The sequence below is a fragment of the Sander lucioperca genome, chromosome 16 (assembly GCF_008315115.2).
Source record: "Sander lucioperca isolate FBNREF2018 chromosome 16, SLUC_FBN_1.2, whole genome shotgun sequence".
Classification (NCBI taxonomy): Eukaryota; Metazoa; Chordata; class Actinopteri; order Perciformes; family Percidae; genus Sander; species Sander lucioperca.
The window spans coordinates 22209969-22235287 of record NC_050188.1 but is presented as its reverse complement, the minus strand read 5'-3'; the positions used below and the strand labels follow the sequence as shown (position 1 = coordinate 22235287).

Sequence of the window (25319 nt, the reverse complement as noted above, 5' to 3'; positions counted from 1 at the left end):
GAAACAACTGAGGCCTGCCTCTGGTTGCTGTGGGAAAAAAGAAACCACCTGCTTTAAGTCATCTGCATCCAAAAACTAGAGGTTCAGTGGTGGAGAGCACTTAAAAAAATAAAAAATCTAATGCATTAAATATTAAATATATGAGCCAATCTGCAGCAGGTTTCTATAGATGCAAGATCCCATATTCCACATATCCTAACACATAGTTCGACGTGAGATTTTCTAGATAGGTTGAAGTTTTTTTGCACATTTTTAAAATCCTTTGGGAACCTTCCTAGGTGCTGACCCACGCTAAGTGCTCCCCCAACTCCCCAGAGCTGAACAGACCCTGCAAAACTGAAGTCCAAGTCCGGGGTGAACCCGAGGTCACTGCGTCTAACAGATATGAAAATGTCGCCTCTTTGGAAAAAAAGGGCACGCCTTGTTGTTTAACAAAGACTGTCAATGGGCAAGATTAATCAGAAACAAAATGGAAACGGTGTCACTTTGGGGTCAGGCAGAAGTTATCTCTGTTTAGAGGAGCGAATAGAATAGGGGGGGACCAGAAAAAAAGAAAAAAGGAGAGAAAAGAAACCTTTCAATATTTCCGAAGTTTGGCCTCTTGTTTCTTCATGCAGAGGCCTTGTTGACGTGGACAGTGTGGATCAGCTTTGTGAAGAGCTGCTGGGACACATATACAGTGTGGCACCTCGGACATGGGGAGGAAACAGGACCTGGACGTGATGGCTGATAACGAGGAGCACGGTCAGATACTTTATATTTTCTCCCTTGGAAAGATGCAGGTTTTTTTTATTTTTTTTATTAAATATTGATATATATATATATATAGGAGTAATTACCTAAAATAATTACATTAAATAATGTTGATATTGTTATGCTTTATTGTGCCTTGGAATATTTTCTCCTTTAAATTTTTAGTACCCCCTCTCTTCAAAACATATTTTAGATAACAATGTTATTATCTTGGTTGTTTTCAATAAAGGAAGCGCAGAAGAGACATATTAAGATATTGCATATTTGTATTGAAATGTTGGAAAATTGTTTGTGGATTTATTTAATACATATTTCCACATTTAATCAGATTTGGAAAATTGTATTGGATGTGATAGTGTATGCTTTACAGGGCAATTCTGGCATGTCTTACTGTAAATGCTTGTCTATGCTGATTAAAATCCTACGCTTTGGTTTGGCATGTGGCTTTAATGTAAGGTACGTGTCCTGAAAGTGTCTGGCCAGTGTTTGGATGTTCTTTTCAATGGCAGTTCACATAGGAGAACTGATAATACGTGATGGCCGTGCGATCAGAGCCAGATCACTTTGATGTGGTTCAAACACAGAGCAAAAATAGCTTGAAATTATTTCTATGTTCTGGCAAATTGCAGAAAACAACCGTTTTCACAATTCCACTCATGAAATGAAGAACAAGTGGAATTGTGCATACGCAGGCGTGCAATGTGAGAGATGAGTGTTTTCTGTTGTTTGTGTCATAAGCGAGTATTCACCAGGTTTCATTGATGCACAAGTCATATACTTTTTATGCAGGCTTGTCTGTCCGCAGAGCAGCGTCTCGTCAGGGCACAGTTTTCTTTTTCGATCATTTGAATAGGCTGATGTACAACATTACAGTGTCTACTGTTGTGTTGGCAGTTTTTGTTTCCATGTTCATCTCTTTATTAGGATTCATCCCGTTTAAAACTCCAAGAATCGATATTGACGTCACTAATACAAATATTCCTTTGTTTGTGATAACCTTTATTTTGTCAGGGCTTGAATTTCATATCGAGTTTCTGTTATAGAGGATGTTTTCACATGAGGTAAAGCCTCACCCAAATAAGTTTGGCCCCATGCAGTAAACAAGTTAGTTGATTGCTTTTGCTTTATATACTGTGATTTAATAAGGAAAACATCAACGTAAGCCAGTCCGAGCAGTGTTGGTGGTACCAATGCCATGCTTTCCATTGGTTCCTGTTTACATGATGCCCACAGGACAGACTGTGATTGGTGGCGCTTCACACGTGACCAGGCAACTTTGTACATTTGACAGGGAGTAGGAGGGTTTTGTGGAGATCAGAAAAACGACAGCGCGATAAAAATTAGTATTGTTGCACTTCACAAATTAATGACCATGAGTTCCTACTTGATAAACTCCAACTATATCGAGCCTTCCTTTCCTCCATGCGACGAATATCAGCAGAGCGGATACATTCCCAACCCCGGTGATTACTACGAGCGGCCAAAAGATACGGGCTTCCCCCATCACGACGAGCCATCCTATCCGAGGTCAAACTATACGGAATCGGGCTACGATTACGGAAACGTTCCCGCCACCGGACTCGATGATTTCGGCGAGGGGCATCACGCCCAGCCGCAACCGGTTCCACAGAACCACGGTCCTCGCCTCACCGCGGCCCCAGACGGTGGCGCAGGGGCAAATGCCAGCAAAGACTGCAGCCTCGCCAGTGAGGTATATCCCGGCGTAGCGAAGGGCAAGGAGCCGGTGGTCTATCCTTGGATGAAAAAGGTCCACGTTAACAACGGTGAGTTATCTTCCCGGTTAAATAGCAGAACCACTGAGAAACAACCACTGGAACATACGCAAGCCTATTGAGGCAGCACTAGTAGCACCCCTTACAACAGCAATTTACGACTATCGAGCAGCAGGGTCGGTAATTAAGGACCCTCGTAAATTTTATTGCCTGTGTTTGTCTGTCGGGGCCATGCGCCTTTGTTGCTTTTTAACCCAAACTACCTCCACCACTGGAGCCGAGCCAAACTGTAATACCCAACCCCGCTGTTTTGTTAATCATATCTATGCTTGATATGTCCCTGGATGCGAGTGCTTGTACATTCGGCATCTCCACATTAAGGTCATGTCCGTAAACTGTAACAAGGCAGAGAGTAAAACAAACAGAGCGGCTGTGATTTCCCACTAAACCCAGTAATGTTATATCGTTTTTCAACCTTGTAATGTGTCCATTGGAGGAACTATGGGTTTGGGATTAACGCTATCAGCCTGCATATAACACCTGCTTGCTTGCCTGTGTATGGCTTTTTTTTTTTTTTTCCTCCAGTCAATCCCAATTACACTGGAGGAATGCCCAAGAGGTCCCGCACTGCCTACACCCGCCAGCAGGCTCTGGAGCTGGAGAAGGAGTTCCACTTCAACCGGTACCTGACCCGGCGCAGGCGGGTGGAGATTGCGCACACCATGTGTCTGTCCGAGCGCCAGGTCAAGATCTGGTTTCAGAACCGGAGGATGAAGTGGAAGAAGGAGCACAAGCTTCCCAACACCAAGATCCGCTCCTCCAGCTCGGCGTCGTCCTCAGCCTCGGGGGCCCAGCAGCAGCAGATCAAAACAGGCCAGCAGCTTGTCCCCACGCCGTGCACCGCAGGTCTATAATAGTGCCTGAATGAACTCCATCCCACAAAAACCCAATCCAGACTGAGATGGCAAATATCACAAGTGGAATTTGATGGACCGATACTCAGTATTTTACACACATGGTGTTCTCTCTTTCACCTTGCCTCTGCCATTGGGCCCCTGTCACGTCCTTTGTACCCTTTCCCTCTCCGGTCGTTCTCGCCCTCTTCATATAAGCTTGAAATTCACCTTTATTTGCCAGGGTGGCAACTGAAGTGTTTATATATTTGTTTATTATTATGAAAGAAGGATAACGCACATGCAAACGCAGGACTTGGATCAAAATGTATCATTACAGTTTAAATTGAGTGAGGTAAAAGTAATTTTGAACTCATTCTTCTATGTTTTTTGAGTATTATTTTTTTTATTTTTTTTTATTGCTCATGAAAGGCTCTAATATACTTGAAAAGGATATTTAGTGAGACTCTAGATGCCTGTTAGAAAACCAGACGGCTGTTTTAGAGGTATGGCATCAGTCAGAGTAACTGTAGTTTGTGTGTTTGAGTGGGTTGGTTTACTGTTGAATGTAGTCCAGGTGACTTATACATTTAATGTACATAGGCAAATCATAATGAAGGCACAATAAGGAAAGCATTACGTCAAGTAGAATTCTGTTTGTTAGTGTTGTAAGGTCTAGGTTTATTTGTGCTAGTCCGTCCCATGTTGTGCTGTGTTCTAAACTGTGAATATTTGTGTGTGTTTTGTCTCAGTAATGACCGTTGTGATGTAGGCTAGTGTAGGCTCAATCTGTCTTTGTGAAATAAATATGTCCTTCACTTAATAAGGTTGACTTGGCTTTGGATAATTTGTCATCGCAAATACTGATTTGATTTTTGAAGCAAGCGCGTATTAACCATGCTTTCTTAAAAAAATAGATTCATAATTTGGGGGCTTGCATTTTCAAACTCGGACATGTTATTCTCATGTTGTTTGTTTTCATTACACTACGTGGACGTTTTTAAAAACTTCTATTTAAAGCATTTAAATGAGCTACCCAATGTTTGGAGATGCGTGCGTAAAATTGTGATTGTGACTCCGAGCATTGGATAATTTACTACGCCACACTCATAATACTTGTTTTTTTTGTTTTTTTTACTTCATCTGAATATAATGAAAATATATTTGCTATATTTGAGGTCATTTGCAGAGATTATTACCTTGTTAATCAGTGCGCAAAGTTGCGCAGTATCTCTTAAAGTAAGATTTACACAGAGGGAAACCGTTCCAACATTTTCAGGTGTTTAATATGTGCAACCTATTCAGAATGAAGTATGTCTTACAAAACGTTCCCCCATCTGCAACAAAATGCGTAAAATGTGAAGATTTTTCTGACTGCATTATGTCCTTTAATGCTCAACTAACTGAAATGTGCAGTAATGTCACGCGCATTTTCGTTGGAATTTAAGAGGCAGATATCAGTGTTGCAGGCTTTGCTTCTGAGCCGGGAATCAAATACCCAAATTGTTAAATGTATCCGGCCTTGCATATTGTTCTTTCTCGCCATTATAAGGAGATTTCAGCCAACCTTAGTGCACCAGAGTGTGAGTGTTGGTCACTACCTGCTATTTCCAAAACAATAGAGAGTTCAACCAGGGGACACTGCCGACTCTGGCCAATCACCGGCTCAGAGTACTTCTTCTGACCCCTGACCTTTCGACACACAATGTTCAGATCATACATCAGTGCTGAGACCTCCGCGAGCTTTTTCTTCTCATTTAAGATTTACCCAGAGACCGCGCGGAAACAAAAACGGTGTTTAGGTGTGAATCTGAGCCATGAATTTCCCCAAACTTATTTTAAGAGACAGCTACTCTGCAATATATCACAGAAACACCCCTGCCAGGCCGTGTAAACAGGGCAGATATGAGCTGAAACAAGCTGGCATTGTGCATGTAATTTAGTATGATTTTCAATATATTTAGGCACTGATGGTTTCGGTTATATATATATATATATATATATATATATATATATATATCAATAATAGCATAATTCATATGTTTGCAATGCATTTAATAGTAAATTAGATAAAACTGACATTAACCAAAATTCCCACAGAAAAAGCCAGAGAGTGACAGACACAGTCAGAATTTACACAAACAGTATTCTATCCTTGTTGGTACAGTTTTTGTTGCATCTTTCACGACACTACTTTGTTTGCATAAAAGAAGAATCCTGCAGAAATGTTAAACCTCTCTTTGCGTATACTCTTCAGCCCTCTGGGCAGCACTTGCTGCAGACATGGAAGCTGTGCAGAAGATGGCGTTGAAGCTGATTGGCACCGATTTTGCGCAGACTCCAAGAAGGCCAACTAGTTAAATTACAAGATTTCAAGTCATTTGATTCGCGAATAGAGGTCACTTCCAATGTACTGAAATTTTAATTCGCCTGTTCACGTGACTTGTTGAATAATGAATACCCCGGGGTCAGAAATAGATCTGAAAATCTGCCTTATTTTCATTTGAAGTGATCCTCTGCAGGGTGCGAGTCAGATCTTTTTTCCCCTGACAGAACTCTGTCCGCTGGACACAGACCGTCATGACTTGTGAGTAGATTTGGCTGTTTTTTTACCTCTTAAATTTAACTACAAAAACTGCTATAAAATATCCCGGAAGTGCAAGTTGGTTTCATGTTTCTTCTGGTGCATTTCCCCCCCAGCTATTTCTGCAGTGTTGAGCTTGCTATATCACAATCTGCTTATTAAACTCAAATAATCTTATTTTTTAATTTATTGCAAAACACTTGAATCGGCTTAAACTATGTGCATGTATTACATATATGTATGTATTTTGTGCTCAAACGATAAACCATACTCAAACTATGTATCATATTGGACCTCTCAGTGAATATGATACAGGACAGCAGGTCAATTCTTCCATAACTTTTTAAATCTTTAAACCAAGACAAATTAGGATGATAAAATGTAAACTTAATTTAAATGTTTTACAAGACTAAATAATTTTGCAAATTTGTTTAATATAAATGTCAACTTTAAGTGATTCTATTACACCAAACTCAGAAAAGTGTCAGCTGCACCTATTTTTTTTTACCTCTGCAGGGACATGTTTAGTACCACTTCATTTTAATAATAACGAAAAGAAGTAACCGTCTGCATTCATGTTTGCAACCTTTACGTCAAGAACATGGAACAAACTTACTTGCTGTTTTATGGATTTTGACAGTGAGACGTTTACTATGTGTTAGCAATTGTACTAAATGTAATTCATGTATTCATTTCACTGTTGAATAATCAAATGAGAGTACGTCCTATTTAAACAACAGTAACATTGCAAAGGGCTGATCTGTTGCTTGAAAGAGCCTTTCAATGAGAGTAAACACAATAGTCAATTTAGCCACAGGTTAAACATTAACAGAAGTCCTTAGGGTATGTGCCAATGTGTATAATAATAATAATACGTATTAATGTGAATGGGCTATTTTCCACTTACCTCCAAAATGTATCTGACAGCTATTGAACAAAAGCCTATCAGGTATGATCAGAGAACAATTTGTCATAAAAAAGAGCCAGGAAGTTCAACTTGTAAAATGCTTTATTATAACCACCTTTACGCAAACACGTTACGTTGTCCTAGTCCGTCTGCATCCATTAGAGATGTCTCCAAATCGGCTTAAGGCGTTGCATTTCGCATTAGCCTTGATGTTGGCCGATGTAAACCTCGCAGAAAGAGTTATCTTCGTCTAAGTGTATCGGTAACCCAAGCCTGGCTGTTAAGAGCTCAAGAGTCAACAGTGTGGGGAGATATGGACCCATATGGCCAACATCCAGACGTCTGCGCCTCTAACTCTTCTTCGCTGACAGTGATAAGGAGCCTTGATTTGTGTAAATAACTCTGAAACATTTGTTTTATGCGAAAACAGTTGATATTTAAAACATAATCAGTCAACTACTACTTTTAAGCAAAGGGCAAGTCTGGAAAAAGTGAAACAAAAAGTAAAAAAGAAACAAGTAGGCTACTAGCTGAGGGCCTTTGGTTTCCATCTTCTCCTTGTTTTTGAACCCAAAATAACTTCCAACTCGACTCTCTATGCCCCTGCCCGGGTCAGGGAAAAGTTCGGGTGCCGTGGCGAAAGGCAACCTGGGGTTATCTTCCAGTGCACGGCCATGTCCAGCCATAAAACCCCAGTGACTGCTCCACATCTGTAATTGTAAAAACAAAGGGAGAACAAAATAACACCTTACAGACACAGACATTGTTTAACAAAAGATAGTCTTCTTTTCGTAATCATGCCTCTAAATCCTGTGCGTAAAACTTATTATTTTAGCCCTGGTCATTAATATTCCTCCTCTTTGTTCAGTTTTAGAAGTGTTGAAGGTGAATTAATAAGAGCTGGTCTGCTTCCGTTCCTGTCTTTAAAAGTTTACCGCTCAAGTTGTAGTTTCAGAAGACAAAGGCTGGTGTGGGTGTGGGATGCTGTCTATGTCCGCCCCGAATGATTAATAGTTGTGGTGGGATTTTTCCACGCCCGCTGCTCGGTGTTGACGGAAAACAAGCGCCAAACGGTGCCGAGAAGAGAGAAGCTCTCCCGGGCTAGGACTTTTGGCAATACCTGGAGTGGCAGCTAGATATCTACCATGACACACACCACGCTCTTCAGATAGAAATAGGTTTATATTAAGGTGGTTTTGGCAAACCACAGCAGGATTAAGTCTTAGTCGGCACTTTTGCCATTATCCCCCCCCCCCCCCCCTTCCAAAGCTCCAAAACTCTTCCTTTGCACAAACCTATAATTTCCAACATCATTCAACTGGTCATAGGAAACGCGTAAGCGCATTTAGGTCGAATGGGGGTCCATGTAGTGATCAGCGGGGTCAAGCAGCCACTCTTTGGTTTCCTCACCTCCACTTTCCGCTCACTGCTGACTGACACGCACCCCTCACGACCACCAGGACGCGCACACTCCTTGTTTAGGACAGGTAAATGTGTGACATTTTATACCCATTTGGCCATCGGCATGCAGGCTTATGCTGACGTAGAGCCAAATGCTGATTAAGTGGTAGGCTACTACAACCAAACTGTGGGATTGTGGACGGCGGGGGCGATATTGAGTAAAGCTCTCTATAACCCTGGTTGTGTTGTCAGAAAAAGGGAGAAGACGTTTGGTGGAGTGATGAGTAACCATTATGCCACTCTTAAATGGTATTTGTAGGGAAAGCCCTCTTCATCTCACATAGTGCGAATTATCACGCTGCAGTGCAAACCATTCTGGTTTTTAGGCTAGCTCTGAGCTGTGGCTATACTTGAAACTCAGCATAATACAGGCAGGATTAGCTCTTTCAGCCGCTAACAGGCACCAAATATATGGCACTTTAAAACTGTCTTTCCCTCTGAATGGGCGACACGTGGAAAAGCTGCTTCTCTGCGAGAGACTTGCTCCTCTGCCAGATACATTGCAGTGTCACATACCCCTCTTTTTTCTCCCTCCAAACTGATCCGTTTCTCCTCAGGGGCAATGACTGCCTCCATTAATGATTCACGGGCTCAAATAAAAGGGATTTAAGTTGACGTTGCGTCACGTGAGCGGGGCGCATAATACTGCGCGATGTTATGGCACGGTGAAGAAAACCGGAGCCCCGGTCTGGCCATATGATGCTGATTATATGCGGGTTACCCCCACTTTCCGTGAGGGGAGTCCGGGCTTTGTAGTTTGTTTATCGAGGGAAGAAAAAGAAAAGAGAGGCAGACTGAAAGAGAGAGGATCCCGGTTTTGTGGATGTATTATACTGCTGTCACGGACGGATATGTTTTTCCACGCGGACAGAGTCTGAGCCCGAGCTTTGGGAGGATGGATTTTATTTTGAGGTATTTCCGCCGATTGTTCATTACTGTCGTGAGTTATTGCTGAGCGAATCAGAGGTCAGTAAAATAGGGGTCCAGGGTTTCTGCAGGGCGAGAAAATGGCATGTACCAAGACGCTATCGATAGTTATATCTGTTAATGTCTAATATAGTCATCATAGCTTATCAAACGAAACATAAATATGCCTTGAGAATATACACACACACAGCATTTATAGGTAACGATTGAAGGATTTGTCTGAACCGTTACGAAATGGGCATTGTTCCGTTGTGTACTTCCCAGGCTAATAAAGCCATTATTAGTTTCCGTGTAAACTTAGAATAGAGCAGCAAAGAATAAAATATTTCCGTTTTATTCATATGTTTAATAGCATAAGCAGCCATTTGAAAAAATAGGCCTGCACAATCGTTTGTAAATAAAGCGGCCATTTAAATATTGGCTTCCAAGAAAAAACCCAAACAGAGCGCACGGCCGCTCCAAGATGCAACCGGTCCTATAAAGCAAAACATCTCCTGTCTTAACATGGTGTGTTTTTGCGTAAATTATACATCAATATGAGGTCCATAAAAAGTCGGGGAAAGCGGTGGGTTGTGTCGCTCCGCCAGGGAAACGAGGATATAATGGAAGACTGAGTGCCATCCAGGACCGCGCGGCTGCGCTGAGGTCACGGCGCTCCTGCTTGATTTATGGGCGCAGGGACTTGGGGAAGATGGTGCGCGAGAGCTAATGACTATTCGATCCGTGTGTGGAGAAAGTGCTTACCGGCCAGCAGGGAAACAACAAACACGTTATTTGCATAGGCCCATTTTCATGTTATTAGTGATATTCCGCTGATAGGCAGCAATATTTGGTTGTGATGTTATTTTTTTTCTGAGGAGAATTTTTGCATTCTGCCTTTTTATTTATGCAGTTTTGTTGTGGTCTTGTTTTCCCTACAGATTAATATACTTTGGATAATATTTTGTTGCAAAAAACTAAAAGGAATCTAGATTTTAATGATTTAATAGCTATAAAAAATGTTCATTTAACACAAAGACTTGGAGCCTGCTGCTAAATCTAAAATTTGACCCAAATAATTATCTTGAAAATGTTTGCATCGAATTTTACTAGTTTGGGGTTAGCCTGTTTGCCAGTTCTTTTCTTTTCTTTGTTTCTTTAATTTTTAAATAAGGCCTAAACAATTAGGCAATAATAACAAGACTTATTATTTATAATCACATTTTCTAACTATATAGGTAGCGCCTATTCTACAATAAAACCCACACTAATATATTTACCTAAACAGATTAAAAGGTTGTATTATCTTCTGAAAAATTGAAAACGTTTATTCCTCATTGTAGAAATCCAGCCAAGTAAATCCAGGCCATCGCACGGTCTCCACACCTTGAACTGCCTTCGGTAAGTCCATATATCTTTATTGATTTGTGTTATGAATGCTTGATGGTGATATCCTTATTCAATTTCTAATAAGTACCACACACGCCCACCAAAGCACTCGCAGGGATAGAGAAGCAGCCTATGGCTTGTATATTTCCTTGTAGCAGCAATATGACCAGCCCGAGAGCAATAATTCCTTCTCTTCCACTTGTCTTTGTGGTGTAATTTGTCACTATAAAAGTGACGAGTGGAATCGCAGCTCTTGGAGCGGTGCCTTATTCCTTTCAAAAACTACTTTCAGTGAAAGCCATCTGCTTGTAGATGCTATAGTTTACTGCACTGAAGTTTTAAAAATGGATTTTCTTTCATCAACATTTTAGATTTTTTTTAAGCCTTATTATGCACGGCATTATACGTCCACCACCTCACTGACATTTCACCCTTAGCTCAGGGCCAAATTAAAGAGAAAGACGAATCAGCATTTTAGCAAAACAAAAAGAAGTAAATAATTATCGATGTGACTACTCTGGTTTCGAAAAGAAAAAGCCGAGTTAGCTAAAAAAATATCCTCACGCGTGAATTTTTGTCCCACTCACCCTCCCACGCCGTCCGTGTGTTCTATCTTTTTAATAGTGTCATTGAATGTTGTCCCAGAGCCTGAAAGCAGCAGAATGCTGCAGCTTTGGACGTGTTTACAGCCCGGGGAAGCTGAGATGTCATAAATCTATTTTTTTCTCCCCATTCTTTCTTTTGGCTGCAAAAGAGCAACATTACCATGCAGAGGGATTCCCCCTGCTGCCGGCTCTCTTCTCCCCTGCTCCTCGCTGCATGTCCTCCGCTCTGCCTTTTGGTGATGAACCTTCTTCCCATGTTTCACACCCTGCTCCTGGTGGGGTTTTTCCCTTGATACACATCGAACGCAGCTTTGATGTTAAGTTGTTGTGCTTTCTGATCTTAAAATAATATGGTGTTGTATTCTCCGTACAAGAAGCCATGCAGGCAGTAGTATACCTGGTGCTGGAATGAAAATAAATGGCGCGTCCCTTGTTCCAAAAGATTAAGGACTATATGCAAAAATGTGGGTTAATGGTTAAACCGCGGATAGAGGCCCTTTATGTGCCATGGAAATTGAAATGTAGCATGGTCAGCGGCTGATTATTCCTTTGTATTCTCCCCATCTCATCCACAGGGCTCATAATTCCACTGCGTGAAGTGGAATAAATAATAACAACAACATTTTTTTAGGGATAGTCTTCCATGCTATTTGTAACGATGCATTGTTTTTTCTAGACACACTACCTCATTTGGGTTGGGGGAGGAGGAGAGGCAGCCACTTGATTTGAACTGGCTTTCCAAGGCGCTACTTATTTGCATAATTTTTTTTGTCTATGGTGACGCTCGGTTCGGGGCAGTTCACTGGTGTCTGCATGGTACTGGTGAAGGATCACATAGTCTGTCATAGCCTTGGCTGAGTTTAATATTGCTATGAAGCTCTGGCCATTGCTCTATAGCATGACGATACATTCAATCTTAAGGCCAGATAACTCTTATCTCGCTGACCCGACTGCTCACGTCTGCTTTCGTAATCTCGGTTTACCCATCCACGTCGAGTAGGAAAAAAAGACAAGGAAAAAAGGAAAGGGGGTTCTCTAGGCTCTTCCCTTTTTTGTTGTGGCTGCTAATGCCTGGTGCATGGCAGGGCGCACTCTGCTGCTGCTGCTTCACCCAGCCAGCCCTGCCTTTTAAACTTTTCTCTGGATTACTGCTTTGATCGATTTCGTCGCTGAATGAGAGAATATCGCTTGGTGCTCTGCATTCGTCGTCAGAGGATAAGGTAAGCAGGCCAGAAATAGGCTCCGTCGGTTGTAAATGGCCGAGTTTATGTGTCGCGCGGTGATTTATCACCGTATGACTTAGATCGCGGTTCAGGAAGAGTTCACACACATACAGTCAGGCAGCAAGATTTCTCTAACGTGGAGCAGAAGGCTGCGCAGAAAGTCTGTCATTTGTCTCTCTTTCTCTGTCTTTTATGACTATCGCAATGGCTCGCCTGGAGATATAGCTACACCTCAAAGCTTTCTGATATCTTTTCCAGGTCATCGTGAGTGCAGATACAGCGAAGACACTTTCTTTCACTCTGCGGTTTAGCTGCGTTGAGGACAAGCTCAATGCTCATTTTATACTGATTTGCTTTGCACGGCTGCACAACCCCAGAGTTGGTCGACAGTTGCTATTAATTTGTTTGCGCTCAGTTTATGAAAATGAATTCCAATTATATGTCTGCTCCGAAACTATGGCCTACACCTAAGTGATGTTAAATCAGTCAGCAAGAAATATTTTTTATTGGAGCCTACAGTAGGCTATTAACATCGTTAATGTTGGGATCACATGTACTATCAAGACATATAACACCAGGGCCTTATAGTTTCAGCAGTTAAAAGGTTAAAAAAGAAGTTAGGGTTTCAATACAATATTTTTGATTGAGTTTTTATTTATTTTGTTTAGTCTCCAAATGATCTGCTTCCTTGATCGGGTCAAATCTAGAGTGCAGACAAAAGAACTGCATTATTTTACAACCAAATCTAAATGAATAGGGCGGGTTTGAATTGTATTTGTATTTAAAATGATTTACTTTTATTTAAAGGTATTGTAGCGTATTATTATTATTATTATTCGCCTATTATCATTATTATCATTATTATTATTATTATTATTATTATTATTATTATTATTATGCATTGCACTTTGCTGTTTTTAATGGCAATGGTTAAAACACCGGGAGTCCACATTAAACATTCCATTATTTAATTAGTAATGTCGCATCATAAAAGATATCCCCAAGATGACCCGTGGATCTGTATCTATTATGGTTTATAGTTTCCCCAATAATCTTTTAGAGGCTGATCCCCATGGTTACCTGCGCGAATTATGGTGGTTTAGAAGCAGGCTCTAGCTGTGCCATGCCGGGTTTCTGTCCGCCTGAGTACCGGGCTTGGCTGCTCACCGGGGCTCATTCCGAGCAGGCCGTCCCGGCCCACTGACCCCCATATATCACCGCGACGGGCCGCCGCGCAGACAGCACCGACAGCAACCATTTTTATGGGCCTGCAAGGAAAGGTTCACACCGTGGTCATGGAGATGCACGGATGCCCGCCCGGTTTTTCAGGTTTCCTCGTGGCCCTTCCATTTATCTTGCAGCATGCAAAGAGAAAAAAAAAAGAAAGAGAAGAGAATGCGATTGTTAATGCTTTGCGTCAGGTGTCCGGGGAGGCACAGCACATTGAGGTATATCCTGTTACTAAAGGAAGATTTTTTTACTCAAAGTGAAAAACAAAGATGGGTTAAAAGTTTATGGGCCACATGGAATGAAACCTGCTACATTGCATATTAGATATACTGTTGACAGCCCTGTTAGTAGAATAACAACATAAATATTATTTTCCTGTGTGGTAACCCTCTAATAAGATTTCCTTACAGCACCCTTTTACCTCCAGCATTTTCTCTAAAAGGTGTTCCATAACTCTATATTCAGTCGCATTGTTAATAAGATCAGGGGTTTAAAATGGCATGCAGTTTCTTGTTAGGTCCTAAAATTGATTTGGCAATCTGAAATGCTTTTGAAACGGTTTTTGTTTTGATGTGGTTTGGCACAGATGGTAATACAAGGTTAGTGCGTGCCTTTGTGCCCTGTGTAAGCCATAAGGTAAACGGTAATAGTCTACAGAACTGTTGGCCCTATCTTGCTTCCATAGTCTCCACTGTCAGGCCTGTATTGAAAAGTAAGATGGATCGCTACCATTTCTTCTCCTCACAGTGCTTCTTGTAACCCTAGGTTCACCCGAGGAGGCCATTGGCGGAGAGGCGTCACGTGACCACGGGGTGCCAATGTTATTCTACAAGGGTGTCAAGACCCTGTCAGTTTCTGAAATAAATATTGGGAAACGGCGAGATGCAAAAGGCAACCTACTACGACAGCTCCGCAATTTACAGTGGCTACCCATATCAAAGCGCAAATGGCTTCAGTTATGATGCCAATCAGGTCCAATATCCCCGGGCCTCTCATGTGGAAAGTGAGTACCATCGACCTGCCTGCTCCCTGCAGTCTCCTGACGGCTCCGTGGCTCTGCAAAAGCCGGGGGAGATGGCGGAGAGCTGCGACAGGACCACAGCCATTCAGGCGGCGCAGTCCAAGGTTCATCCCGAAAGCAATCAACCGCAGGTGCCAGTGTCAGCCCCACCCCCTCCCTCACAATCCCCCGGTGCTATCAGCCAAAACACAAGCAACGGGTCCAACCAGCCCAGTGCCAAGAACGGCTCGCCGACCTCTACTACACGCAAACAGATCTTCCCCTGGATGAAGGAATCCCGTCAGAACACTAAGCAGAAACCCACCAGTAGCTCCAGTTCAGGTACTTTGAACCCAAACACTACTGACACGCACATAACATGATAGCCTCTGACCAGAGAGTTACATAAGTTTTGTTGAGGGTGGGTGGGCAGGTAAGGGGATAGGAGGGAGGGGTGCAAACCGCAACAGGACAATCCCCCTGTGAGGGTTAAAATGTGCAGTTTTTGTGCCAGTGTCAGAGAGGTGTTAATTTTACTCTATAATGTTCAAGTCAGTGGTTTGTGGTATTGCATTATATGTATATTTAGTTCCCTCTGGGGATCCTTACATTATTCAGGAACTGTAAAAAAAAATGGCCACAGAGTTTAATCAACACCTCTGATATACGGTCAGAGTATATGTACAAGTGTTACTTTTATCCACTTTATAACTTTGTCTTCTTGGAAGGTTTCCAACTTTACATATTGGAAATTCTCTAACTAAATGATACCCCACACAGTAGGCTACATATACTATAAATACAATACAAGATTAGAGACTGCAGACGAAATACGTGCCTCAACATTGGAAGTTGATTCCACCATTTGTTGTCCTTGTGCCCTGCAGCTGACCTGTCCCTACTGTAAACACGCATCACCACTGATCACATAATGTTCCTGGAGGGACAACAAACAAACACGCACAACAGTTGTTTCAGTTTGTCCTGCTGTTTTGATTAGAGGGAAACTTGGTGAGTCAGAGTGGGGGGTTTGTGTTTGGGGCTGTTTATTTACAAAGAGCCAACCTAGAAATTCAGCAATGCTCATCTTCCCATGACCTTCTTATTTTGTGAATTCTGTGGGTAATATTTCGGTTAACGTAGGTCCTACATATAGTATTCCACAGTAAGAAATTGAGTTGTGCGGCTTAATTTTAAATCATGTTATTTATCTCTTAAGGCACGTTTTAGGCACATATGCAAGCCAGTTCCTGCTGTTTGGATGACAGGAAAACTTGATGGATCGGGTTGGGGAGTTCGGGGTCTTTCTTTACATAAACTCAACTTAAAAATTGAGAGAGGCTCATCTTCCAATTATCTTTTTTGTAGTAAATTAAATAGGTAAGTGTCCTATAAAGTTCAAAATGCAAAGCAAGATGGCGCCTTTAATTTAATTATAATTTCTGTTAAGGGAATGTTTTCCATTAGTTTTTAACAGCATTTAACAGAACTTATGTATACATGGAGCTTATGTATGCAGGCCATATCCTGCTTTAATTGCAGGAAAACTTGGTGGGTCAGAGTGGGAAATTTATATTTGGAGTGTTTGCATTAGAGGCTCATCTTCCTATGACCTTTCTATTTTGTAAATTAAGTGGGCAAGTTTCTAGTTACCTTATAAGTAGTGTCTACAGTAAGAGCTAAAATGCAAAGCAGTGTGGCGCCCTGCATTGATATTTATGTTGGGAAGGTGTTTCCATTAGTTTTTAACTACTGATAAAAGTGCTAGCATTTAAAATCATTTTACGCAGGCTTTACGCACGTATGCGCAAGTGCAAGCCAGATCCTGTTGTTATGATGAGAGGAAAACTCGGTGGGTCAGGGTGGGAGTTTGGGTTTGGTCTTATGCAAATAAACACCCCCAATCAAGAAATCAGAGCGCTTACCTAGTAATGGCCCTCTCAATGTTTTAATATATATATATATATATATATATATATATATATATATATATATATATATATATATATATATATATATATATAGGTAAATGTCTAATTAAATTATATGTACCTTTCTGCATTAAGAGTTTAAAATGCAAAGCATGTGTGTCGCCCTTCATTGTGATTTATGTTTGGGAAGGGGTTTTCATTAGTTCTAACAACACGTTTAGGGTGCTAACATTTATGAAAAGCCCTTTTACGCAAGTTTTACGCACGTACGCCAGGCAGATAACAATAACCCTCACTTAACACACGTTTCCCAGATCAGTCTTTTAGCCTATAAATCAAGTTAACAAGCCTTTTAAAAATGAAATCATAAGTAAGCACACTAATTAGTGACTGCCCTACATACATCGGTATTCCTCGTGTTAAATTATCTTTCATCTCTGTTATAACCTAATTAGTCAGGTTATGTCATGCTGCATTCGTTTTGCTCCAAGTTTGGGCGACAGGTAGTAAAATGTATTAAGTGTTGGCCGCCTGCCATAGCGGCGAGTAGACCAACACCTTGCTATTCTACAGCCAAGCTCCAGATTCTTAGAAGAGGAGGCTTATCAGTGAGGGCAGGGCCAGCTGCTTTATACACCCTGTGGAATACATAATGCTTGTGTTTGTATAACGCGTGTGTTACTCTGTGACTACGGGGGAAGATGAGGGTCAAAATGTTTTACTAGGAAATCTGAGATTACCTGGTTCCATATCAGATAGTGACCTACTAATATTGACCTATTATTCTTCAGTTAGGCCTACATTAGTGTAGCGTGCACACAGACGCTGTGCCCAGACACAGTGCATAGACTGACTTATGGAGCCCTCATGATAACCCTTATGCTTTGCAGGCAGCGGATTTATGTTTGTGTTTGCAACACATAAACACACGCAAGTAAAGAGAGAGGAGGAGAAATAAACAGTCGATAATGAAACCCCCATTAAAGTAGTGGAGCAGGGCATATTTATCTAGTGAACCCTGATGGTTGAAAGTTCTGTTATCAGCTGTGTGCGTGTTGTCAGACGGTTTTGCTTTCCCTCTCCTGTATGTGCCTCTCTCTCTCTCTCTCTCTCTCTCTCTCTCTCTCTCTCTCTCTCTCTCTCTCTCTGTGTGTGTAATGGATTACTGATTGACATCCTCCTCCCTTCCTCCCTGACAGTGGAGAGTTGCCCCGGAGACAAGAGTCCTCCGGGGTCAGCAGCATCGAAGAGGGCCCGGACAGCTTACACCAGCGCCCAGTTAGTGGAGCTGGAGAAGGAGTTCCACTTTAACCGGTACCTCTGCAGACCCAGGAGGGTAGAGATGGCCAACCTGCTCAACCTCACCGAGAGACAGATCAAAATCTGGTTCCAGAACCGCAGGATGAAATACAAGAAGGATCAGAAAGGTGTCGGAATGATGCCTTCCCCTGGCGGACAGTCCCCTCGGAGTCCCGTGGGCCCGGCCTCTGGCGGTGGTGGTGGTGGAGGATACCTCAACTCTATGCATTCTCTTGTAAACAGTGTACCTTACGAATCCCAGTCGCCGACGTCTTACAATAAACCTCATCAAAATGCATACGGTATGGCTACGTCATATCCCCCTCCTTTGAACAGCTCCCTCAACAACTGCCCGCCCTCCCAGAAGAGATATGCCGGGACCGACTCGGCCACGCCCGAATATGACGCGCATCCTCTCCAAGGCAATGGCAACTACGGGACTCACATGCAGGGCAGCCCTGTTTATGTCGGCGGAGGTTATATCGACTCAATGCCCAATTCTGGGACCTCCGTTTTCGGTCTGACCCATCTCCCGCACCCTCCGTCCGCAAATATGGACTATAATGGAGCAATCACAATGGGCCACAGTCAGCAACACGGAGTGTGTGATCCGACACCGACGTACACAGACCTAACGTCGCACTACTCTCAGGGAAGAATCCAGGAAGCGCCCAAACTGACGCATCTGTAGCGGTGGCGCTGCCCGGATCACTCCGCCCATTGTCTTATCCACCTCCAGACTCCAGACACATTACTGCTTTGTTTCTTTGCCTCCTCACGGCTCCCACTTCTCTCTCTTCTGTTGTTTATGTTTTCTATAGTTTAATGTGTGAAGTAGCGTAGGATAAATAACCACGACTTGCTTGAATTGTTCTCTATTTGCTCGTGTCATTGTCTCACAAAGACCTTTATGGGCTGTAGGACGTCTAGAGTGGGAGGGAGGGGGGCACAGTATAGGCCTATTTAATCTTTTTTTTTTTTTTTTTTTTTTTTAAATATTGTTTAAAAATCGAAACTCAGACAGGGTATTATGAACATATGTTATTCATTTTTAATGTGAAATTGTCCGTCTTTTTATTTATCCGCAGTTGAAGAATTATTTTTTCTTCAAGTTTTGCATTTTGTTGCACTTGTGAAAGGATCCTTCTAGAGCCACGAGTTGGGATTATGAGGAAAATACATTTTCAGAAACAAAGGTCACTAGCTTACACGCAACCTCCCTTGCTTGTGTTGTTCTATTGGACTTTCTAATGTTATTTATTTTGTTCGGTGTTAAGATAAAAGAGTCCTTTAGTATTATTTGACACCTCTGCAATCTTTGTGTGGGGACAGATTGGTAGAAAATTAGCGTCTCGGCTCCTTTCCAGCCCATACATGCCGTCTGCAGAAGCTCCTCAGCAGTAGCAGCAGCAGCAGCAGCACATCATGTTGCTATTATGTTTCCATTTTTTCTTCTCCGAGGTGGTGTTTTTATTTTCTCAGCGAATGTAAAATCAATCAGTCATGCAATAAGGCTGGAAAGAAGGACACACATTAGCAGTTTCTTTGTTGAAGAAAAAAGAAACCCGACATTAATTTTCTTTTTCGATGTCATACATTCCACGCTGCTCCAGTTTGAAGAAATAAATAAAATAATTGAAATATAATTCAAGCAAATATTGCAGTTTTAATTTAGACACATCAGACGCATTTTACATGATCACAAAATTAAACACAATACAGTTTAAAAAATATATATTTCTAGTTTTGCAATTCTTACATATCAGTATTCTTATATATTTCATGACGGTAAAGAATTGTAGTAGAGGTAATAGCAAAAAGAAAAAAAAACAATTGGCAATATAAGAAACAATACAATGTTAATAGTTAGGATAAATAATGAACCATGGATGATCATTGCTAAATCTATATATTGGTATAATATTAAAAAAATAATAATTTAAAACCAGTGGCTATATTTCATATTCAATAACAGAAAGGGAAATGGCCGCACATACATTCAAATATTAAATCAAAGCTACTTGTTTTTTTTCTCCCCTCTTCTTGATTCGACGTGAAGGAAACACTCGGGTGGCCTTCTTCCCTCCTCTCACCTGCGTGGGCACATCCATAATAATAAAAATGTCACCGGGCGCTTCTGAAGATTCTGCAAGAAGACAACAAGCTAAATGAGAAATCGTTTGAAAAATAATTTCCTGATATGTTCAGTCAGTCAAATGCGGCCAGAGAGGATACAGGCTGAAGTAGAATCGTAACGGGGCTTATTTGTCTCATTATATTACATATTTGCAGATGCCAGCGTAAAGCCAGTTCAACACGAAAAGCCTCGGTTGTGTGGATGGTTACAGCAAAGCAAATTATCAGTGGAAAGCTGAAAAACGGCAGTGAATTCATTTGTGTATTTTGTTAAAAATGAAGGGCCTGCATTAGAAGTGATATTTATATTTGAATTATTAATTGTTTGTTTGCAGTAAGTACTAGCATTGCTGGAAAAGTAGAGTACATGCACACATGGAGCTAAAATGCCTATATTGTTTTGTCTTTTTTTTTTTCAGGAAAAATGCTAATATTTTCTTTACGGTGCTCAAAGACTTTTTTTTTTTACTTTTTTCATCAAATTACCAAAACCTTTTTGTACCATGTTTACACTTTGTGATTATGTTATTCCTTTGTGCAACTGCAGTATTATTTGTTCTCACAAGAAATAATTTTCAGCCCAATGTGATTGATATGAGAGGGCATGAACATTACTACCCCTGACATATGGTTAGCAGGGAAACCTAGAACAATTGAACCATGGTGTGTCACAGTAAAAAAAAAAAAAAAAAAAAAAGCTGATGCACTGAGTATTTCTGCATCCAACACAGACACACACACACACACACACACACACACACACACACACACACACACACACACACACACACAGATACACTCGCACACATGCACACGCATACACAGCAAGACACTGATTTGACCCATATGCGCCATACACAGGTAGCACATACAAAACGTTTTAACTGAACCAGAAGATTTGTATCTTTCATTGCATTTCCATCCGTGGGAAAGTGGTCCTAAATCAATCCTGCTGTAAAGACAAGAGTGTAGAACAGGCTGGGGTCCACTAAATGCCGCCACCCACTCTTTTCCTTGCACACAAAGCCTGTGCGTAATTCCAAAAAAAAAGCCATCCATCTCTTCTCCTAGCAACTCTGTCCTTCACCACACGGTCTGGTCTGCTCATAAACCTGCATGTCTACCAAAACGACAAAAATACATGTATTTTTGTAAATGCATTCACAATTCAAAGATAAAAGGCAGGTGGAGAAGCTGCCTCACCTTACTCACCATTGGCGCATTACAGTTTCCTCAAAAAGGAAATCGCATCTTGTGTAGCTGTATTCTTATTTATCTTTTATAATATCCCTCCAGCGACAGCCCGGCTACAACTGCGAGGAGAAACTGGTTCTAATCTGAGTGGCCAGTGTTTCTCGCCGCTTCCTGGCTGCATTTGATCCGGGGGAGAGTAAGAAGCCTTAAATGTGTTGTGAGGGCACCGAGCTGTCAGACCTTTTGGCGAGTAAGATTGATCGCGCACAGGCTTCCAGGACTCTTTGTTTGGTATATAAGCAACAAACTGAGAGAGGCCTACCACTTCTCTTCTTCCTCTCTCTTACTCACCAAGCCATACTATTTTTTGGAATGAAAATATAACATGTACTGCTTGACGAAAAACATTCCAAATGTGGCTTTCACAGAACATGCTGGAAGGTCCATAAACCCAAACACTGCAGGGAAGCGCCATTCAATAACAATTCTATTTACATAATAACTCTGCAAATGGATTCATTCTAAATGGTCGATTGGAAACGTGATGGTTTTTGCTTCATTGCAGTTTCAGGTAGAAATGATGCTGGCAATACAGTGAGATGCCTTTCTCAGCATTGTAGCTACTGCCCTCCAAGTAAACCTTGGTTTAGCCTTGAGGTTGTCCACTCTTAACATAAACATGAAACCATTCTAATTAGTAAGATCATATTTAAAATCAGGTACCAATTATATCAGCTTTTGGTTATCGAAAAATGTGACTATTACTAATCCCAAAAGAAAGGGTTTTTGTGTTTAACCTAGTGTTTGTAGGTTTGTGCACGCACATGGGCGCAGATGACCTCGTTATTAAATCGACCTTTTGTGGAATAAACGAAAATCCCATGTGCGTATATAGCATATCTATAGAGGCCACATAAATAGATTAAAAAAAAAAACATTGTTTGTGAGTGCACATGCATACATGCGTGTGTATCTTTTTACACGTTTCTAGACCGGATCTGTAAATGTTAAACAGCTGTTACGGGATGAAATGGTGTGGACGTGCCATATTTGTCAGTATTAACTTAATGGATAGGCATTTTATTGTAACACATGTTAATGGATGCACTGCATATTTCATTATTATGCATCTTTAAAGAATCACATGTACTGAGGAGTCCACACTCACTAAGCAGACTGTGTTGTTATGGTTTGTTTCTGTCTAGAAGTCTCAATATCAGTTTTTGGGGTATGTTTTTTTTTCACCTCTGAAGCCTGGCTCTTGCCTATATAAAAAGCTACTGGAATGAAGTGTGTGTGTGTGTGTGTGTGTGTGTGTGTGTGTGTGTGTGTGTGTGTGTGTGTGTGTGTGTGTGTGTGTAAGTGTGGTGGGGGCGTTCTCGACTGACATCCTCAAACAATACGAGAAAGGAGTGCACGAATCCGCGCACCCTAGGCTGGGCTCCTTCCCTGTAATAGTGAGCGTCAGCCATTCTTAAAAAACACATTTTGTAGCTTAGTGGACTGGACTGGAAGGGCGAGAGGAGGATAAACTGAGCGGACAAATATGTAAATAAAAACAGTCGTCCCCCAGCTGAGCGAGGCGTTCTTCATCAGAGTTTTTGGATCAATCAGGCAGACAGTGGCTCCTTTTGATTAAACCCCAAATTGTCATTGGGCAGAGGTAATCATGTGACAGGCAATTCGGTCCAATTTCAACCTTGTCTCCATGAATTCAATAGTTTAATAGTAGCTCGGTCCCCATACGGCCGTAATCAGTGATATAGAAAAAACCACCAGGAGATTTTTTAATGATTTTTTCTTTCTCGTCCTCACTGAGCCGCAACATTTATAAAAATACGCGTGCAAACTTTCCTCGGCTCTCAGGGAGCGGAGATGAATTACGAATTCGAGCGAGAGAGCGGTTTTATCAATAGTCAGCCGTCGCTTGCTGAGTGCCTGACATCTTTCCCCCCTGTCGCTGATTCATTTCAAAGTTCATCAATCAAGAGCTCGACGCTTTCACGCCCGACACTGATTCCTCCTCCCTTTGAGCAGACCATTCCCAGCCTGAATCCGGGCAGCCATCCGCGGCACGGCCGGCCCAGACACAGCCCCGACGGATGCAGCTCGCTGCCCACCGCCTCCTTACCCCCGGAGTACCCCTGGATGCGGGAGAAGAAAGCCTCCAAAAGGAACCACCTGCCGACCTCCTCCGCTACCACCATCTCCAATGGACCTGTGTGCTTTTCTCCAAAAGGTGGGTGATTTCAAAACACGGGAACTTTACTGCAAACGTGTTTACTATCTGTTGCTAAATTGTAGTTCAGTGCGCAGGCCTTTCCTAAAAAAAGAAAACAAATAGGCTTAGACACGTTTTATTCTGATAGATTTATGGATATTCTGTGATAGTGTATGAAGCAATAAAAAAAGTTTGGGTAAAGTTTGGTGATGTAAGATGATTTATTCCCCTAGCCGTAGCAGAGTTTTGATGTGTGACAGTAATGAAGAGTGATGGAGTGCCGTTGCCGAGGAGGGCAGCTGGAGCATTCATTAGTATCCCACACCAGCCTGGACCTCACTGCCTTTAGTGCACTGTATTTGCTTCACACTCATGAAGGACGTTATTTTATGTGTAAAACAATCTGATGAGTATCTTTATGCTGTAATGATTTTTGGATAAAAGGTGTACAGGCTACAAGCTTGGGTCAGTAGCTCCAGCGGCCATTTTGCTGCAGCATATTGTGAGCCACTCTCTAGTGTTTTGTGATAGCCATAATGTGAGATTCACGGCCAGCGGGGTTATGTAACTGTTGATTCTTGCGTTTTTAATCCCATGCTACCGTGATGCTTATTTTCCAGGCTCGCCTGAGATTGTTGAGAGTGCTGGGGGAGGAGGGGGCTCCCGTCGGCTAAGGACAGCGTACACCAACACACAGCTGCTGGAGCTGGAGAAGGAGTTCCACTTCAACAAGTATCTGTGCCGGCCAAGGAGAGTGGAAATAGCGGCCTTGCTGGACCTGACCGAGAGGCAGGTCAAAGTCTGGTTCCAAAACCGGCGCATGAAGCACAAGCGACAGACCCAAAGCAAGGAGAACCACAACGGGGAGGGGAAAGGGCCGGGCGCCGAGGACTGCATCCACAGCGACGAGGAGGACGAGGGCCCCCTGTACGAGCGGAGCGGGGCCCTGCTGGAGAGAGATACGTGCTCCTTTCAGAACAACTCTCTTAGCTCCACACAGCAGCTCCACAATGGCGAGTCCATGAGCTTTGCTGCTGCGCCGCTGAACAGCAATGACAAAAATCTGAAACATTTTCCCAACCCGTCACCCACTGTTCCGGGCTGCATGTCAACAATGGGCCCAGGCTCGGCATCTGGCCCGGACAATAGCGACAGTCCCCCGGCCCTGGATGTTTCTATACACGATTTTCAAGCTTTCTCTTCGGATTCCTGCCTACAGCTCTCCGATGCAGCCTCGCCGAGCTTGTCAGAGTCTCTGGACAGCCCCGTGGACATTTCTACGGACAGTTTCTATTTTTTCTCGGAGTCCCTAACCACAATCGACCTGCAGCATCTGAACTATTAACTGAAATCAATCACAATAGCTTTTATCGGGACAATAAAGATCAGGCTACAATGGTATTAACTCTGATGTTATTTGTATATTCGGCACATTTATTCTGTTGATATTTGACTTGGCGATTAATACAAGGTAAGGATGAAATGAAATCACTGAAATAGCTCTACTCAAACGTGGCTTGGAATTACCATAAGGAATTGATCTCTTGGAATGGAAATTATGCGTGTATGTGAATAATTATACAATATTAGGCCTATGGAACCTGGTCATTTTATTTTTGTATAGCTTCCAATGTCTTGGATATTTTTGTTAGAATACAATTAACTTGCTACAATCCTTTTTTCTGGTGTTTTGAGTCGTTTCTTGCATGTTGCTTGACACTGCATATTTTTGCTTGAATTATTCATAGTGAGAATATGCAAAATAAACGAAGTAGAGCAACAACAAAAAAAAAAAGATAGAGACGTTATGCAAATTTCACAACAGGTTGGCAATGAATATAAATAGCCTAGCCC

General features: G+C 42.0%; 3 protein-coding genes and 1 long non-coding RNA gene across 10 annotated transcripts; 3 read left to right on the top strand and 1 right to left on the bottom strand.

Moving 5' to 3' along the window:
* Positions 1–655: 655 nt before the first annotated feature.
* On the top strand, positions 656–20739 carry hoxa3a (homeobox A3a). Of its 5 annotated transcripts, none has more exons than XM_035992776.1 (4): positions 656–744; positions 10581–10638; positions 14450–15026; positions 17815–20739. In XM_035992776.1, exons 3-4 carry the CDS (start codon positions 14567–14569, stop codon positions 18603–18605), a joined length of 1251 nt encoding a protein of 416 aa, XP_035848669.1. In that variant the 5' UTR covers positions 656–744; positions 10581–10638; positions 14450–14566; the 3' UTR covers positions 18606–20739. The 5 variants fall into 5 exon arrangements, with proteins under 5 accessions (XP_035848669.1, XP_031179108.1, XP_031179107.1 ...); XM_031323248.2 differs by lacking the exon at positions 656–744 and adding an exon at positions 5948–5966; XM_031323247.2 differs by lacking the exon at positions 656–744 and adding an exon at positions 7575–8357.
* Positions 807–4202, top strand: hoxa4a (homeobox A4a). The gene is made up of 2 exons (XM_031323257.2): positions 807–2537; positions 3072–4202. Exons 1-2 carry the CDS (start codon positions 2120–2122, stop codon positions 3398–3400), a joined length of 747 nt encoding a protein of 248 aa, XP_031179117.1. The 5' UTR covers positions 807–2119; the 3' UTR covers positions 3401–4202.
* On the bottom strand, positions 19505–21535 carry LOC118493286. The gene is made up of 2 exons (XR_004895279.1): positions 21263–21535; positions 19505–20060 (listed from the first exon to the last, which is right to left on the bottom strand). It is a non-coding gene; the product is annotated as an uncharacterized LOC118493286 (long non-coding RNA).
* LOC116066993 (homeobox protein Hox-A2a) lies at positions 21529–25144 on the top strand. 3 transcript variants are annotated; one of them, XM_031323252.2, is made up of 3 exons: positions 21529–22792; positions 23282–23483; positions 24086–25144. In XM_031323252.2, the coding sequence occupies exons 2-3, from the start codon at positions 23393–23395 to the stop codon at positions 24808–24810; spliced, it is 816 nt and encodes a 271-aa protein (XP_031179112.1). In that variant the 5' UTR covers positions 21529–22792; positions 23282–23392; the 3' UTR covers positions 24811–25144. The 3 variants fall into 3 exon arrangements, with proteins under 3 accessions (XP_031179112.1, XP_031179111.1, XP_031179110.1); XM_031323251.2 differs by having other exon boundaries at positions 21529–22907; XM_031323250.2 differs by having other exon boundaries at positions 21529–23483.
* The last annotated feature ends 175 nt before the right edge of the window (positions 25145–25319 follow it).